Here is a 19,744-nt window from a genome sequence, read left to right on the forward strand (position 1 = left end):
TTTAAAGTGACACTCTTTCGAGACACATTTGTGAAATCCTCAGGTTGTTCCAGTCTCCATATCACAGAGCCTGGGCTATGAAACCCTTCTTCACACAATAGCATTCAAATAGAATGAAGAACTTTGTGGACAAATATTACTGCTGTGGATACACATTATCCACAAGAACTAATTAAAGTATTGCTAAGACTTTTGGGTAAATGATAAAGAGCAAACCACTTCATTAGCAATCTTCTTTTATTTTAGCCTCTTTATTAAAGAAAAAACTAAATCACACAAAGAAAATAAAACAGAGGCTTAGTGTAAGAGACCTCATTTGGAATAAGAAACATATGTGCAGCCTTGGTGTTATACCATGCTTCACCATAAATTTTTTGATAGAAAGATATCAGAATGAGAATCTGCCCCTGGGATTGCATTACTGCATAAACTTTTACAGTAAAAAATGGATTTGGTAAAACTCCCCATCTCAAAGCCAGGCCACTGATTTAAAATCGACTCAAATTTTATTACACATTTCTACTATACAGTAAGTTTTAATTGTTTTTACTTCTTTTAAGTGGTTAAGTGGTTTAAATTGGTAGTGTTTACTTTTCAGGAGAAAGTTACATGAGATGAGTGATTCTGCTTTTGTTTTTTAAACACTAAATAAGATATACAAGGAGGCTACCTCCAAAAAACATATGAATGCCATGTTCTGGTAAAGAACACTTTCTGGCTTTCAACACCTTCCTCCAACAAAATGGCATCCCTGCCTGTTAGAACAGAGGCAAATACAAGTTCCATGCTTTATTCCTTCTTTAAAATATTTAATGAGGTATGTTCCACTTAAAAATGGCAAATACATTTTTTTATTTTGCACATTGATAGTTATGTAGTTATTATAGATACTGTAGAAAAAAACAGTACATATTACTGTGCTAAAGAAACATTTCATTTTCAGTAATTGCTTATCAAATTCAGAAAGCTTTGTAAAAGCCTTGCTACTAAACTGCTATAAGCTTGCTATACAAGCTCTATATATCTCTTAGGGCAACAAAAAGCTTGGTGAAAGACTAAAGAAACCACCTCCTAAAGCAAGCAGCAACATGATGTACTTGCTGTACTTCATCTCCAGCCCAGGCATCTGCACAGCAGCTCTGTTAACTGAAAAAATCATCAACAGATCCATAACTTTTCTTTCTAAAATCCTCATCTCCTAGGTAATCCTGCACTACATCTATTAGAAAGACTGCAATAAAAAGCAAATCTTTCTGAGAATAGCATCCTGATTTGAGGGACTCAGGCTCATGATAGAAGACTGATATGTTTACAAGAGCACAGAGACGATGCTAAAAAAACTTTTGAGATTAAACAGTGCTATCTTCATGCATGTATGAAGAGCCATCTGCACTTGTGTATCTATTACATGTTTCAGTTCAATCTGTTTTATTTGCTGCTACTACCTATACAAATTAGTTTTTAAATGGTGGCTGACAAGAAAAACAAGTTTTAAGTTAGTAACAGGGCATTAAATGTCTAGACAAGACTTTTTTTTAACCTAATATTTTGCAGTTTCTTCTTTAGAGGAAGAGAGAAGAAAGCCAAGTTCCTAGAAATTTAACAGGTCTCAGGTTAAAGATGGTCCTGCCTACATTAAGTTCTCTGGAATGTATGCTTTCTGAATCTTTCTGCAATAGTCTGGCACCTTTTATTTATATATATACACACACTTATATATATATAGGTATATATATGTATATATATAAAACATTTTCATGAAAACCTCATTAGATCAACCATACCAACAGGTAAAATACATACATTTTTAACTACTCTTTCCTTCCCAAAATAGTTCTTACAAGTGATTTTAAGCATAATGGTATCTTCAGATACCACTATATATAACAGCCAATACAAGGTCTTTCTACTGGACACTGCACAAGCAGGGATTAAGGCCTGTCCAGTCCAGAGGCATTAGTAAGTAGAAATGAGAAGAGAGAATAGAATATTTCTATTTTACAGACCTAAAATAAAGCAACAGAAGTGTTTTCAAGTAAGAGAAAACCATTACATCATATGTCCTGACCTTTTGTAATATATGGATATATCTTTCAGTCACCTAATAGCCATCTCTCACTTGCTCCATATTTTAGACTTGATGGGTATTTACAGCTTTATTTATCCCCATCCTGTTTCCTGTCCAAAATTTACACTGTACTGATTAGCTCATCAGCAGTTACAACATTTTTGGCTCAAGTTCATATTGCTATTAGTCACTGTCTAGAGTGCAACAACTGCAAAAAGTATTTTCCGCATCATATCTGAGGTACTGATCAATTATTACATATTGATTATCAATTTCTATTACTCATACATAGGAATAACTGTCTATAGCACAATTCTCACTTTTCGCATTTACTGAACAGTCCAGAGACAGTAACCATCTTCCCCAGATTATTTGTAAAGCTAGGTGTGAGACAAGGACCTTTCCCCATACACAACACTCATCTAATAAAGGGAAACTACATGATGCTGAGCTTCCTCCTCTTCCTCTCAAGTAAGCTTTGCAAACATTTGATTAAGAGAGTTACAAACTTGCATTGCAAAAACAAAATAGTGAAAAGCAGCTGCTAAATTGACTTTGCAGGAAACATTTACTATCTTTTCCCTTAGGCAATAAAGAAAATACTCTAAACTATAATGATTTTGGAAAGAATGTTGTTTTGCTTTGTTATTTAAATATGTTTTTCTATGTCAAGTTGTATTTAAGTTTTCTTAGGTATCAGGGATCCATCTGTCATCCAGGAAGGGTTTTATGTGGTAAAGACAAATTGGCCAGAATCAAAACTTACTTTAGCATAGGAGGAGGGACAAAAAAACCTGCTTTTGCTTAGGAAAGATATAACCCTTCACTTTCCAACAGCATATAGCTGCAAATACAGCTGCCAGCCTCTGAAAGCCTAAGCTTTACTTATCCTGAAGTCAGAAGTTCTCAGTATACATCTCCCCCCAGGGCCCATGAACCTAACAAGTTCTGACCGTGTGGAAAAAAAAAAATTCCATGAGTGGTTTAGTCTCAAAATATATCAAAATATCTTTAGCCATCATAGATCATCTCTAATTCAGATTAATATGCTAGCAACATAAATGGAATAATGATGTCTTACAGATTCACAAAAGGGAAGCCTACTCTAGTTTCCTTAAAGTCCAAATTGTTTGTAAAATTTCTGACATCTGCCTTCCTTTAAGAGAATTAAACTCCAACATACTGTTCACATTACAATTGCAATTTTTGTGCGTGTGGATAGCAGCATTCTCAAAATACCTTACAGCTTCCCTCTGTTAGTACCCTTTTACTTGGGACAAAATATATTACATTTTGCTAATGCCTATCTTTATTATGAAAAATCCATATTTTTAAAATATAAGACATTTCCATTCACATGGAAAGTACTTCTGCTTTTCCCCTTGATTTTTTATTTTATATGTAGGATGGAAAAGATGCCCTGGAGTTTTGAAAGTTAGAGGTAAAATAACCCTGCCTCCTGCTCTCTCCAGTTATAAGGAGATTTTCTTTAAAGGGAAAAAAATAAAACAAATTTGTATAATTCACTTAACAAAACATGTATGCTACCTTAGGAATAATAAATATGTTATCTCAGTCTGCAGAATATATGCATAGGTATATTTATGAAGAATTCTTTACATGTGAGTGAAATCCTGCCCTACAAATATAGAGGCTCCTCTGTACAGGGAACTCTCAAATGTTTGCATACGTAAATTTGCAAATAAGAAAATTTATAAAAGGCTCAATTACAGAGACAGTATTACAATACAGCTATAAAAATAATTCATTTTAAACATTCTTTCACATTTTCTCATTGGCTATTCTTTAATGAAAAACATTCATCCCCAACTCTTCTGCTATTTCTACAAGCTATGCAACTCTTTTTTTTTTTTTTTTTTTTTTTTTTTTAAAAAAGACCATATCTTTTCCTCATGACTTATACACTTCTATTTAACACCAACACAATACTTGAATTGAGAAATACATAACAGATTGATTAAAAACAGTCTCCCTGGTCTTATATTATTCCTGGGAGAAAGCTACAATAAAAGCCATTTCTGAATGCAGCTGTGACAAATGTAAAGAGTCTTGCTAAAATCAAGATTAGAATTATCTCAACTGGTAACATTTAGAGAAAAAAAATCAGTAAGTTACTGAATAGTCCATGTTACCATTGCAAATCTAAACCATTTAAAGCAAAAATACTTGCAATGGAGTTCAGAGGAGAACAATAACTGCATTGTTTTGCCAGCATGATGATAGATTTCAAAACTCAGAGAATCATGAATAACTTATGCAACAAGCACTCAGTAAATGTTATAGCCAAAGTGTCTAATGTACTGCTGGGATGTTAAAGATGGAGAACATCTGTAATAGCTAAATACCTAGATTCTAATCAAAAACCGTAACACAGTGTTCTGCTCCTCCATAGAAAAGCAGCAAGCTGGAAAGTATTTAAAGGTAAAATCAGTAATCACACTCCATGGTTTAAAAACTCTTACACAGCTCATTTTTTTTCAGCACACTAAATACGAAGTTTACAATGAATCTAAATACTAGTAAAGATATTTAATAGTGGAGACAATCACATGTCGAAACAACTCCAGGAGAGAAAGTAGAATATGCCTTTAATAAAAAATACCTTTCCGAAACATGACTAAACCTAAACTTTGGAGAAAATACAACTTGTAAGTTATTTATGAAAAAGAGTGGACACGTAAACACACCTTGGTGGAGAATTTCAGTAAGAATGTCAGTTATTGATACGTATCTATACTAAACACTGGACTTACCCATCACAGCAATAGAACAAGTCCTACATGGAAAAGGAGGTGCACATTCAGACATGCTACTTAACTGCCAATGCAGTCATTCATTTTAAAAAAAGAGATAATTTCCTTTCTAACATATGCGTCTTTAGAACACAGTAAAAGACAGAGGAGGAAATCATACAGAGGAAATTTGGCCCAGAATAAAAATAGATCTGTTTCCTGCTGTGACCATCCCGAAATTCCTGAACAACTGCCTGTGGGAAGCCTCTTTGGCATGCAGTTTGTTTAGGACAGTTCTGGGTAAAGAATAGCTGGCTGCTTAGCTGTCTGGATTCTCCTGCTTCAAAAACGAAAACTGAAATTATGACTGAGTCAAAAGACACGGAATCTAATCTCTACATGGACAGACTGTAAGCAGCTTTCTAACTCATCCAGCTGTACAGCCTCAATGTATTTTAAATTTCTTTAAATCAAAGCTCCTTCTTAAATGATTCCTTTCAAGACCTAAAGACAGGAAAGCTGAAAGAAAAACGAATAAGGTACAATGAAATTCATCATATTAGCACTTCTCTCCTATGCTAGAAGCTTGATTCTAGCGCAAATTAACATAAACCAGAGAGAGAAGCCCATTTCTTGCTTTAAAGCCTGCATCTAACATACAGAGAACAACTAAAGTATAATTAGATTTGTTATCTCAAAGTATTAGCATCAGTTTTCCAAATAATACAGGGTGACACTCTTACACTAATAAACTAAATGTTAGCTAAGTAAACAAATGCTGCGTTTCTACTGTAAGGCAATACATGTGCCAATGAAGCAACCTTTTCAGCAAAAAAAGTAATTTAATACTTAAACCACATGAAAAGTGATCTTGCTGGGAATAGCACAGCTGCTAAAATCCAAGTCAGTTTTGATTAAATCATCAAGTCTGTGTGTAAAACAAGGCTCTTAAAATGACCACCAAGAGGAAATGAGTTGATAACGAAACATTGATATCTGCATTTAATTTATCTATCAGGGTATGTTTTTACACATCAACATCTCCTGTATCAGAGAGAAATAATTATTCTAACAATTTAAATTGTCGGCATCCACAGTCATAAGACAAATAATCAAGTTTTCCTTTTTATAGACTGATGTTTTCTTGGATTCAGAACACTTTAGTTAATATAAACCTTAATCCTGAAAAGGATTAGAAAATAATTGCTTTTAATTGCTGCTGAGTTATCGGCTATTCAGGAGTATAGATATATGCTGCAAAAACTAACAGCAGTTTAGTGTTTCAACTCAAGTAGTGAAGGGACATAATGTTATGTATAATGTATCCAGGCAGCCTAATGAAACAGAAAGATTTTAACACAAGGCCTTTTGCCTTGTCCAATTTAAAAAAATAGCCAAGTCCCTCAAGAGTTTTGGATAACTATTGTAAAGAGGAAGGCTCAGTGCTGTGAAAAAGCATTGAGAAAACTTCTTGCAATGAGTCCCTAGGTACCTAAAACTTGACTGTATTAATGGCACATTCGAGCAGGCCAAATTATGAGTCAAACCTCAAAATCTTCCTACATTGAGATATCCCAGTCAAAACTTCTTGAACTCATACTACATGGCCATAGAAAACTTGCCAGCAAAACTTTTCAAGGCCACAACACATCAAGCCAATTCAAGAGCGCAGAAGAGGCCTCACGCAGACACATTAGTGGGCTGACCTAGCATTCTGGCAAGACACACTCAAATCCCAGCAACAACTGTAAAGTAGGTGACTCAGGACTGTCAACACTAGCATCAAAATGCAAGTCTTCCCAAAAAAAGAAACTTTTTAAGCTTTTTTCCTCCCCTCTTCAAAACCCTTACACCCAATTTTGTACCATGAAGCAGAAAGCAGGACAAATTCATATATTTGTCAAGATACTCAGTTTAAAATTCCTAACAAAATATTTACACAGACATCAGAATCCACTTAAACAGATAAAACAATGCTAGTATTACTTCTTTCTATAAAGCTCAAGGTATTTGTTAGCACTTATTTTACTTTTCTTTCCCCCACTAACATGTTCGCCCTGACTTCTGCTTGGTTTCTTCAGCTCAAAGAAAAACATTACTCGGAGATAGCACGCACATATACCACATCCAGCTAATTCAAAAAACATAGGACGCAAACAGATTCTAGGCCCTAAAGAAATGGGAGAAAGTGTTAATTACAAACCAGTCCTTGGCATCCCCAAGAACAACCTATAGCAAAACTATTCTGAAATAAGTTAGAGAAATGTGGGCTTACTTTAGGTGAACAGGCTGTGCACTTATCAAATGCCAGGCTGACTGGAAGAACATTATCAAATCTTGATAAAAAGCCACGTATCTAGAAAGGAAAAACACACTATTTTGTAATTACAAAAAAAACACCACTTATTTTCAAAATTTTAAGTGACAGGAAAATACCCATTCAATAAAAAATTTTAAAAAGCTATGGCTAGCAAAAGATTGTACTAATACAGTGGCTATATTAAGTTTACGGGTGTTATTCTGTACTAAATTTATACACAAGAGTGTGCTGTTTTTCTATATACAAATGGCAAAACTAAAGGCAGCACTGTTGAGCAACACAGAGGCACAGCACCACCTGGAGTTTTTTATTGCAAAATTAAGCTAAGAAAGCTAATGTTATAAACAGTTTTACCATTATAACTGTATTTTCCCACCTCTATTAAAAATAACCTGAAAAGGAAACTGCTATGGATCTCTGTACTACTTGGTTAACATATTCCTGATGCAAAATTTTAAAATTCTAGACCATTGTTTCTGGTATGAGGAACACTTCTTCAAACACTTTGGAGCAGTGTTTGATTATTTAAACTAGGAAGTCTTTGAAGTATTGATCCATCTTTTTTATTCTGTGCTTCACAGGGTTTACCACAATAAAGAAACCTCACTAAGAACAGACATTCAATAGTATTGCAATACAAATAGCGATGCCTAAATTAATACTGAAGTCTATTACGGAAAACACTTTCTGCACTGGACAGTTTTAATGCAGTATGAACAGCATAAGCCTTGGAAGCCAACAGCAGCGTAAACGGTAACAGAATTAATACTATGGTATTTTAGCAGAAACACTAAGCCATACACAACAGTAAAGCGCAACAATAAACATGAGCAGTCAAGACAAAAATGCACATCTTGTAGTTTTATGTTCTTTATATGGAACAAGGACTGCGCACAAAGGCCTCGACGGGATCCATACTTTAAAAAAAAAAAAAAGTACGGACATATATTTCAAGTCTAGTAGCCTGGGTACATTGGAAAACAAAAGACTGACAATGAAATCTTAACAAATCACCCAAGTCATTTATTCATCATCTTCCCAACTCTCTACTCAATGGAAAAGTTCAAGGCTACTGAATAGAGATCAAGTTTGGCCTATCATATGAAAGCCACCTCATCCCTTCAAAATTGTCTGTCACAATTCTGCAGTTCTAATATACTGCCTTTGATATGGAGTATCAAAAAGTGTATATTCATCATATCATAGAAGGCAGTCAAATATAACTAGGCAAGGAAGTAAGGATAAACCCAGTGCCAAAAAATCCATCTGTTCTCCAAGTTTAGTCCTGTTCTCTTCAACATGCAAGTGAGAACAGCAAGACCCTGCTGAGTTTGTATCCCTCAATACTACAATACAAGGACTCAAAACTGTATTGCCTTATGTAATAAATCTTATCTCCTTTCATTTTTAAGCTAAATTTCCATATTATGATCCTTTTAAGAGGACAGAGGATGCATCAGGCTGACCTCTGAAGCAAGAGCCTCCCTCCTGTGAGGTGGGGAATGAGCATGCTAAAGGGAGAGAAGCTTCCACATTGAGACAGGTAGAGGAAGCATCATGGGAGGTAGCCTTTTACGCAGCAGAGATGGAATGACTACTAAAAAAAGAATAAAAAAAAAAAAAACCCACTATGCATAGAGAAAGAACTTGACCAAGTCTGAAGAAAAGCAAACTTGCTACAGACTAAAATGGACTGTGCAGAGTTTGTCCCAGCTCAGAGAATCACTGAGACTATTGAAATCAAGCCTGAAAACAGTAGTGTTTCTCTCCAGGGAAAAAAAAGACAAGGAGAAGGGTGTTAGAGGCAGGCAGATTAACCTTTTCTATTCTGTCAAAGCTGGGACCTTGAACTTTTCAGAAAGCAAGAACCATTCTAGTTTACATTATAGCAAACTGTCTTCAATCTGGCAGACTTTTAAGTCTTTTTAAGAGATACACTATAAAGAAAAAATTTAAGAAAATCCACCTCAGCTCTAGTCAGTTTGCTGTTCCTTCACAATTCCTGTATAAGTCCTAGTTGGTTAGTAAGCCATCTCAGTAAATGCTTCCCTTCTCTGCCTTCATGTACTGTCTTAAGTTCTGGCTTAATGTTTTAAATTTGGCCTCATTTTCTTTGTAAGATTTATATTTAAAAGCACTGTACACACCCTTCCATATTCTGAATATCACCTTGTGCAATTACATATAAGTGCTTATTTGCCTTTTAGCAAGCAGGATCTCTACATGCTTTACAAGCTATTTCAAGTGCAGCACTATGTAAACAGAGCTTTTCAGAATAAAGACATCAGACAATTACCATATAAAAGAATCAACAAGAAAAACAACAGACAGTGCACCTGAGCAAAGGAAAAATTAAGAGTGTGCAGAATCTGTCAGCAGCCTTGGAAGAACAGTAAAGCTGAACAGAGTGAACATGAGGTTCATAAATGAGGTTAAATTCCAAATGGTATGAGCAAAAACCTTAATACACTTACATAGAACTTGTATTACGCACAGTATTTTTACTTTCCACATATTCACTCCTCAGTCATAATTTATTGTCACAAAACAGTTACGACAAAGCATTCTCTTGATCCTTTCCCCAAAACAGTCACATGTGTATGTAAAAATTGGTATTACTCTGTCTCAAAACACAACATGAATGACATCACACTACATCGCGCGATTTTGAGTAAATCGGTCTCTTTAATAAATTTATTTAGGCACTACTCCAGTCTTGCAGTTCTCAGTTCCTTCACATATTACATCTCACATATCCTTTTCTTCTGTCACTTACACGCTGTCTTCCACGCTATTCTCTAGTTTAGTGCTACCTAATCCCTGATTTAAGGGCACTAAATTAGTCACTCTTATCCTTCCAAGGAGACCCAAAATCAGATGACAAAGGAATGCATAGCTGTTTCCTATCATTGTAGTTTGAATTGAGAGCATCCCATGAATTTAAAGAATAGTTGCTCTATTAATTGATCTGAGAAGGTAACTACTTATCAGAAGATGAATATTCTGTGTGATTAAACAGGACTGATTTCAGGAAATTCAGCAACCTGAAGAATGCTATATCTTAAGCACATATTTTTATCTCATGTTTGCGTTGAGTAGAAGGCAAAGACTGTTCTATTGCATGAGAAACACATATTTTGGAGGAACTATGGTAATTGTAATTTGGCTGGGTTTGAATGTTTTCTCCTGAGAAATGATACCAAAAGCAACTATTAGACACTTACCCTTGTCACTACATGAATGCTACCTGAATGCTGGCTCCTCACAAGAAAAGAAAAGGGAGAAGTTGCTCTATTTATACACTTCCTGCTAGCAGCTCCCTCTCTTCAAAAGAATTTCTGGAAAGCAGGCAGTGCTGGACAGACACATTGCCAAAAACACCACTACCTCAGTGTGTGTTACAGTCATTTTAACAAACATGCAGATTCAGCCCTTGGTGGAATGCTACCTGCACGCAGTATGCTTTTACTGTATATGGTAAGTGTGTGATGTTTACCTGGTATTAGTCTCCAGCAGCCTGGTGAATAACCAAAAAGATTTCCTCACAGATTACCTACCTGGTGGGGGACAAGTCCAAGTGAAGTAGGTGGTTCATTCATTCTATCATCACTACTGCTGGCCACAGCATAACCACTGCCAAAAATCCAATAAAGAAAATTAAAACACCCTCAATAGTCAAAACTTCCAGTAAGCTTCAAAATATTTCATTAGAGCTTAGGTTCCTTTCCAGGTTCTAAACTCTATCTGGAAAGTCTGTTTCACAGTCACTAAGATTCAGCATGGGGATACAAAAACCCTTTTTCAGAATTTTAAGTCTTACAGATTTATAGTTCATTCATGTCTAAACTGTAACATACTTTCCTTTCACAGATTTCAAAGTCAGAAAACAAGCCTAAAACACAGTTTAGAGAATTTCAAATTTCTGTATCAAACCCACTAACTTTCAAGTTAGGATTTTGCAATACATGACTTATCCTGAAGTCCTTCATGTGACAAAAGTACTTAGGATAGCTCCTTATTACACTCCAACACTCTTCAAAAAAAGGAATGGCCAAGATGTATTAATTAGAAACTTTCTTTTAAAAATATTTTCAGTACTTTCTACTTTTAACCGCAGGAAGAGGGAAAACTGTCACCCTAATAGAAGAGCTTTAAATTTGATCATTCAGTTACTTCTTAGATAGTACTAAATTATAGCAATGTAGTGGAAAGGACCTATACATTACACAGGATCGTCATATTTAATGTGCATTTCCTGCTGATTCTCCCTGGAGTACAAAAAATTATTCTTCTTTCTCTGACACCATCCTTTGAATACCACTCCTTATCTCAGAAATAACTCACCCTTCTGGATGCTGCAAAACAGAAACCATTAATTCCACTGCAAGAGCTCCAGCTATCATGGCTAATCCAGGTCGACTGACTGTACACTGCTGGTCCAGTGTCCGATCCCTGGTAGACTACAAAAGACAGAATTCTAACAAAAAGGAACAGTAACTCAGAAATAACTAGATAGTTACACACTAGTTGTGTCTATTACTACACAAAACATTTCTAATTATCTACAAGTCATTTATCTTAATAAAAGATGAACTACTTTTTAATACCATGTACCCATCCACATAAAAGGAATTATTTCATGAAATATCCACAAGCCATAAAAAAACTCAAGTCACAGCAAAAAAGGAGATATATTCACCATTTGCATAAGGTTCTACTCACATCCCCTGGTGCCACAACATCATTGCAGAAGTAGCACCCCAGTTTATAGCCAGGTATATTTGAAAAAAGGGATGATCCAGGATCAGAAGAAGCAGAGGCACTGCTGAAACAGGAATCACCAGATTCTTGCTGTTTTGGTTTCTTTAGTCCATGTCTCATAACAACAAACGTGTCAAATCCCAATGCAGCATTGATGACCAACTATGAAAAATGAATACAGAACAACATACTCAAAGGGAACCAGAAGAAGAAAGGGATAAATGCCTTAGTTTTTTCACTATAAACCTAGAAGAAAGTTTCCAACAAAAAATACAGCACCAAAAAAACTTTTTATACATTCTATAAGCCATGTTTAAAATCTTCTTCTAGAAAGACATTCTGCAGGTAGATGAATGACCTATTAATTGCACATCTATCATCTTGGTCATAAACAACTGATTTTGAGGTAAAAATTACAGGCTTGCACTAGAAGAAAGCAAATTCCCAAAAAAATGTTTCAGACATTGACAAAAATGTACCTTTTTCTCTATATCATGGAAGTTAGATGCATATGAACTTCCTCTTACTGTTACACAGAACTACACACCCTTCCATGCAGAACTCCCAAGAAGGAAACAGGAATTGGTTAAATGCATTGTGTTAGTTTACATTTGAATATAAGATGTATTTTCACAATAACAAATACTTATTATCACACTGAAGTTACTATGCACAGACATGAACTATGCACAGACATGAAACAACATGTCTATCTCTGAATACGGCCCAATGCAGGTAAAATTACTGGGACAACTTATTTTGCCACATAGTACTGCAATTTCTACCATAAACAAGCCTCCACACAATCTCAACTTCCTTTTACAGATTTTTCCATTCACTGAAGTCTGAAATGCAACTCATTAAACACTCCTGTGTGACAAAGCAACCAACAAGTTGCTTATACAGAAAAAGAATCTGCTCAACAAGGAAAATGACTTAGTATCATCATCTTGGTATCTACTCATGTACCCACATGAGCATAGCAACTGTGGTCTAAAATGACATCATTTTCCTTTCTACCTCCTCAGTTTGAGGAGGGCTTAGAGTAATCTGAAGCTATACATGAAAAATCAATTAGTACAATTGAGAGCCTAATCATAGTTCGTGGTATTTCAAGCAGTTTCTGGATATGCATATTCAGTCTTGTTTTAATTTTTTCCTCAGTGCTCATGTAGTCAATCCCTTATCAGTCAATCATTATTGTAGAGTCTTTTGTCCTCCTTAAGATTCACTTACTACTACTAATCTTTAGTAACCTAACTAAACATGACTGAGTCATGTTCTAAGATAACCCCATTTTGAAAAAAGGGCCTGGACAAGTTGACCTCCAGAGATCCCTTGCAACCCATACCATTTTATGATTCACATTTCTATTTCCCTTTTCAGAATTATCTTTCTGGCATATCCATATATAACTTTTGAGGCTACAGGAAATCAAATCAAAATTTCTGCACACGCATGATGAATTGGTCAGCATTTCACTTTCCAATAGAGACTATACAGCATCTTTTCCACTCCTTCTCCCTCACTTTTTAAGAAAAGGTACATGGAGTTGGATAGCATGCCAGAGCTAAAATACAGTTGACAAGGCTGTAAGCAAGGCATGCAAACATGCGGTACCTTCCTTTTGCTGGCTGCAATGACAGCAGGAAGCCATCGACTCTCTCGTGTGTCCATTAGTAGGAAAACAACATCATGAGCATCAATGAGCTGTTCAAGTTTAGCCACATCCTTCCGAGCTTGTGCCATTGTTATTTCAGAAAAATTCACTGGGTGGCCTGGCATAGGGATGCTCATGTTATATCCGTCTGAATTCTGGATGGAGATAGAGAGAAAACAAGAGATGAACTTTAATCTCTTAAAGAGATGAACTTGTAACTTAAGGGAATTATCAAATGCAAATTGTAGAGCACAAATTCAATTAGTATTTGGATGAATGGTATCTTTTCATCTCTATGTCAATGACATACAGTAAAGCGTAGTGCTAAAGTTTGAGCAGGTGACCATCTTAGTTGCTATATTTATCCAGACCAGTTCAATGCAAGCATACTACTTTGGGCCAGGAAAACAAGGCAACCATGTACTGATGGTTCTGTGCCTGAGCTAACAAGCCTTTTGTCTCAGAAGACCTTAGTGACTATGAGAAAACAGCCAGACTGCTTCTAGTTCCAGAAGTAACAAACATCACTGAAAGCAAGCAAGCAGTTTTACACATTAATTCTGCTGCATTCACATAAAACCACCATCCAGAATTACTTTTAAGGTCTTCTCAATCGTAACATTAAGGGCACATACACCCTCTAACGGCTCCTAATTGAGACTGAATATTGACTCAGTTACAGTAAGACATATGCAAAGTATCATATATTCTCTCCTTTGTTTTAAATTCTTTGAGAAGAACAATAATCTTGAGTAATTTCTATGTAACCTAACTAGCCATGCATTAACTTGATATAGAAAATCACTTGAGAGCTGTCTCCAGCACTTCAATGTCTGCAGCTTCCACCGCACAGATGCTGAAAGAGCTTGTTCCTTTTGCAGAAACATACGTCTCTTCCAACTCCATATTTGGTCAAGACATAGAACAAAAAAGGGCAAAAGAGCCAAATAAGCATACACAATGCCAACCATTAACTCCATCACTTGGAAAAATGCTAACACAATCTGTCAGCCACCTGCTATCAAAGAGTAATGGATCCTTCATATAGGTTCGTATAGAAGCACAAGCCTGGTCAAAGTCTCCTTGCTAGGCACTGTGCTGTAACTAACTCAGAATTTAAAGTTAGATTTTGACAGGATTCACCCCCAAAAAAGCCTTCTCTAGTCACTCAGGTGTGATGGTTGCAGAAGTACATGCAAGTCTAGCAGCTTCAATAATTTAAGTGAATTTGACTAGCTATCCTTGAAAAATGATTGCAGCCACCACCAGAATCAGCTGAGGTCCACTTCAGTAGCAGAACACTGGAAAGACAACTAAAAACATATTGACAACAGCACATAACATTATTTTGGAGGAATAGTAACTGTGTACTTATCCTCAAAAATGTATCCTGTTATCCAAAGAACTCGTAAACCATTGAGTTGCTGTAGACAAACAATTCTTCTAGATTGCTAAAAAATGCATTGGGTTATAACATGAAAAAATTATACTTTTAAAAAGCTTCCAAACTATCCCAAATAAAAATTACTGTAACTTGTAGCCTAACCATAACCTTCTCTGACATTTTCACTAACATTTCTATTAGCTTTCTTCATATTCTGTTAACCTTTGGCTCAAGACCGCTTAGAAGATGCCTGTGCATCAGGATATTAAATCTGAACAGGAGCATGCCACTGGTAAGCACATAAAAATTAAGTGAGACATTAACATCATTAAATTGTCTGGCTAAAAGTAGCCACACAAAGCAGCCACTCACACAATATTGTAGATAAAACACTATACAAGTTTCATACCTGAAAAAAGAATACATAGGATAATCAACAGTAGCAGATTCAATCGCTATACAAGTAACAGTGCATTACCTACTTGTGATAAAAGGCTGAGAATCTTTAAACTCTGTTATTACCGAGTATTCCCTTCTGTTTTATTACAGGACTCTAAGCTACAGTTAACAATAATCTTAGAAGTTGAATGGAACCAAAGCTCTTTACCAAATCATTTTTTTGTTTCATTTGCAATAAGGTTGTTATTCTTTTCCAATTAGAATGAAGGATAACCGAAAGCAAGAAAATAAACTCACATACAGCAGTCAAGCATTTTGAGACTAACCAGGAAAGAGTCACAAAGGCTTACTGAAATAAGGAGCTTCGTGCACAACATATTAGCAATTGTGAAATGAAACAAAGTAAGAGATTCGCACAGAATTGTGAAATCAAAATTTCGCAAAGGTCTTCATAACCCAGCCATCCTGCTTGGCTTCCTAAGCATTAGAGATCTGCCTGGATTCCCAAAGACAGCTTTAGCTATTCCTCCAGTACCAGATCAATGTGCAGGCACAGAATCCAGGACAAGTAAGCTTTATTTTCAGAGACATTTATACTGATGAATATGGGTTTTGGTAACAAACAACAGTGCAGTTGGCAGTAACCAATGCAGTCCTAAGTTCAGCAAAAATCAGCTGAGTTGTAAACATCTCCAGTTTCCAGCTAACAGTAGATTCGCTGTCCAAACTGCCCCAAAACATCAAGACTACCCAGGCTAATTAAAGACCTATTGTTAGTACATCTGCCCAGGCTGCTGCTTCAACCTCACCACTGTCAGCTTAACATTAATTCTTTGAAGAGGGGGAATTTTACTCCAATCATGCATTGTTGATCTTCTTAGCGCTACCACATTGTTTCTTTATGTATTTACTGCTGGTAAAGCACAATACCTCTTTTCCACAAATTCTACCATGGATATCGTTTTGACTATAAAAACCCCCAACATAAAATTTTTGATGCTGCTGCTGAAAATTATGGGGGCAAGGGGAGGGGGATGTTGTTCCTGACAAAGTCTTTATGTTATTACTGGAAGTTTCTCTCCAGATTATAATCAACTTCATTTTTATAGCCTCATCTAAACATAAAAATTCTGTAGTACAGCCAAGTCTTATTTTCTAAGTTGTTTCTAACAAAGAAGTTGACAAGTTTTTATGTTTTTTGTTTTCCAAAATAATCATACATAACCTTGTGACCTGGAATATAATTCAGTATTTAACATCCAAGTTTTTAGTTTTTTAAACTATTCATTCTTTCCTAGTATTCCTGCTTCCATTTTCTCAACTTTAAAAAAAAGAGAAAAAACATACTTCATATAAATGCAAAATGAATGCCTTGTGCTGATGTTCTATATAGCTATGTACAGATTTTACTATTTAATGCTTTTGTTTTTAAATGAATACCACACCGAGTAACAATAGTACCATGGTGTAGCAACATTAAAACAACTCTAGAAAACTTTCAGCCAATCCCTTCTTTTAGTCATTAAAAGCATCTGAAAGCGTAAATTTATAGTGGGGATCTATACTATAGTATAGTTTTTCTCCATAGTGGGGATCTTTGTTTGATATTTAAATGTTCACTGACCTACTACTGAATACCAGTTCTGAATTTCATAAATAATGACAGTAAGAGGATTAACACAGATAAAACCAAAACAAGAACATGAAACAGTGCTTGATGGCTCATTCACTGCACTGCTCACTAGCAACACCAGAGGTGGTATACTTTTCATATCCAACTATTTATATCATTCAGTAAAAATGACTATGACTAGTAATATGAGTGGAGGCACAGTCATCCAGTCAAGTTTTTTTTTTTTTTTTTAAAAAAAAAAAAAAAAGTTGAAAGCTACTTTAAGCATGGAAAATTAAGAGTGTTTACGTGTACTAAATAATGTATGTAACATACACCCCTGGAGCCAAGGAGAATAAAGTCTGTTCTGAATCAGACTCCATCTGCCTAACACATCTTAATATTCTTTAGTAAAACTACTTCACCAACAATGAGCCACATTAAGGTTCAGACAATCCTTGCCTATCTTTCATTATTAGTTACCTTTACTACCGCAAGGAAGCTTATTCCAAGTTCTCCCTACCTGGGGAAGTCATTAGTTACCATAGCACAACACCTGTTCGGAATATTCCCTGCCTACAGTAATCGAGTAAATCATTTACTCCAGTTGTATTCTATCAAAAAAATCATAAGTACATTTTATATACTGATCTTACCACTCCTGGAAAGATTTTCTGCAGCCTGTCTGCTGCTGCAAGTGCCTTAGGCTTCCCACCGCTAAGACAGTCTTCAAATTCATACAGTGGTTGTCGTACAGGATTGGAGTAGGAGATCTTTGCATTGTCCACAAATGTAATCTTCCTGACTCCCCAACCCTAAACAAGAAAGTAATGGAAGCAATGATCAGGACAATGGGCTTAGCTATGCAATTCTGAGCCTCTAATGCGCGAAAATCAAGGTTTTTTTTTTTTTCTTTTTTTTCAAGTTTTATGGAAAGATGGAGCTACAAAAAACTTCTGAATCTGCTCACAGCGGTAATTTATATTTGCACTGAATAAAGATGACAAGTTTGTGAAAATACACGATTTAGCAGTAACCCCTGCAATGCTACTAAATTAAGTGAGACATGATAAGCATCCTTGGAGTAAATATCTGCTGATATATATTTATTTTCAAGTGCTTCACTATGGATTTGATTTTACAAGCTTGTTAATTTACTCCATAACTTTAAAAACCAAGATGGAATTAGAAGTTAAATACCTATTGCTAGTCCAAGCTCTTACTAGTCACTATCCAACTATTGGTTAATTTCAAGTCATTTCTACTAGCTACAGATCTTACCTTTTCCTTGCTGTTTACAGTTATAATAGGCATTACCTTTACACTAATACAAAAGGATATAACTTTGCCTGTATGTGACATGACAGCTGCTCAAAAAAGTTAAACTTATCAAAGAGAATATTTTTTATGATTCACTTGGAACTTACCATCAAGGTCCTTGCAACGCTACAACCCAGAGTACCAGCTCCTAGCAGCAGACACTTGGCAGATACAATTTTCTCCAGATCCAGAGTAGGGACCAATCGCCAGCACATCAATTTCAAATTAAGATCTACTGATGACTCTGCTAACCTACATCATGAAATAAACAGCAAGAGCCCTTCTGAATGAATGGTCCTGTGTTTGAAGCAATGGTTTTATTTCTCCTGAGGTTCTATATTATTTCTGAAACAACTGATCTGAAACAACTTTCTTTGCTGCTTTTTTGGGGGGAGATGACAGTATGTTTTCAAAGATCCTGCAAATTCTTCCAACCATTCTGTCATTTAGATATGAAGAAAAATAGGCAAACAGAAAATACTATCATGCCAAACATCATCCTCCATGTTAGGTACATACACACACACTCTTGACAAACATTCAATTCCTTTGACTTCTTGTTACCAATGTGTTGGCCAAACACTGCTTACATAAATTTTAATAAAAGCTGTGACTGCAGTGCTTAAACAGAATAGTAAATCAACACTGAAACATGAGTAACAAAGAAAGTTACAGAAGTTTAGAGGTTAAGGAACAAACCTTTTTGGATCCATACATTCACTGAGATTCACCATCCTTGGACCCATGCCTCCTTTCTGATTCTTCTCCCACCCAACAGCCTTTGGGCAACCTATTTGACATATATATATATAAAAAAAAAAAAAAAAAAAAATCTTAAGCATCTTAAGGTTGCAGGAGAAAAAAATTAGATTTTTCTAGTGGAAAAAAATTAAATATGTTAGCTAATAACCCATGTTTCTTAACTTTTTTCCTATTATAAACCGTGCTATAAATGTTGCCATTGAATTTTAGTCTACTGAAACAGTGCTTCTTGGCGATCTTACTATCAGGCGTCTTTGGCATGGGTTCCTCCTGTTCAACTTGAGCAAATCTAGAGCAGAGGTGGCACCATTCCTCATCAAGCCTTTGGCTCACGAATGTCAACCTGGACTTTCTTGGCTCCCAAGCACCCTAATGCTCAGCAATATAGAAGCAGCACACTAGACACTTAAGTCAAAAGTAGTGACTGCGTGAAGTTCTCTTTGAATCTCTACAGATTTTTGCCACCAACAATGACCTTTGGAAGTGTCACAAATCTACAATGAGCTATATGAGGAACTCATCTTTGTTCTGATTTCACCACCAAATATCAAAATAAACTGCAGGGCGTCATATGGAGTAACAGGAGATAATGAGCAGTCATTCCATTGGAATATTCTCTATGCCACGTTTGATTTGTTGAAAGTCTTTTGTACTTAGACGTGTATCCAATCTTACAGAAAAGACTTAAAACAGACTAACTGCACT

The 19,744-nt window shown here is 35.7% G+C and overlaps 1 protein-coding gene across 1 annotated transcript in view; it reads right to left on the minus strand.

The window, feature by feature from the left end:
• The window catches only part of ATG7 (autophagy related 7), a 72,897-nt gene that overhangs the window by 45,546 nt on the left and 7,607 nt on the right, over positions 1–19,744 (minus strand). Inside the window, exons 10-17 of the mRNA XM_088522873.1 lie at positions 18,977–19,067; positions 18,385–18,529; positions 17,614–17,772; positions 13,523–13,717; positions 11,864–12,064; positions 11,486–11,601; positions 10,699–10,774; positions 7,097–7,177 (exon numbers count right to left, since the gene is read on the minus strand). Of these exons, the coding sequence (XP_088378999.1) occupies positions 7,097–7,177; positions 10,699–10,774; positions 11,486–11,601; positions 11,864–12,064; positions 13,523–13,717; positions 17,614–17,772; positions 18,385–18,529; positions 18,977–19,067 (1,064 nt within the window). The remainder of the gene's footprint in view (positions 1–7,096; positions 7,178–10,698; positions 10,775–11,485; positions 11,602–11,863; positions 12,065–13,522; positions 13,718–17,613; positions 17,773–18,384; positions 18,530–18,976; positions 19,068–19,744) is intronic.

The sequence above is a fragment of the Tinamus guttatus genome, unplaced genomic scaffold, assembly GCF_059628265.1.
Source record: "Tinamus guttatus ecotype Peru unplaced genomic scaffold, ASM5962826v1 Tinamus_guttatus_pri_ptg000169l, whole genome shotgun sequence".
Taxonomy (NCBI): Eukaryota; Metazoa; Chordata; class Aves; order Tinamiformes; family Tinamidae; genus Tinamus; species Tinamus guttatus.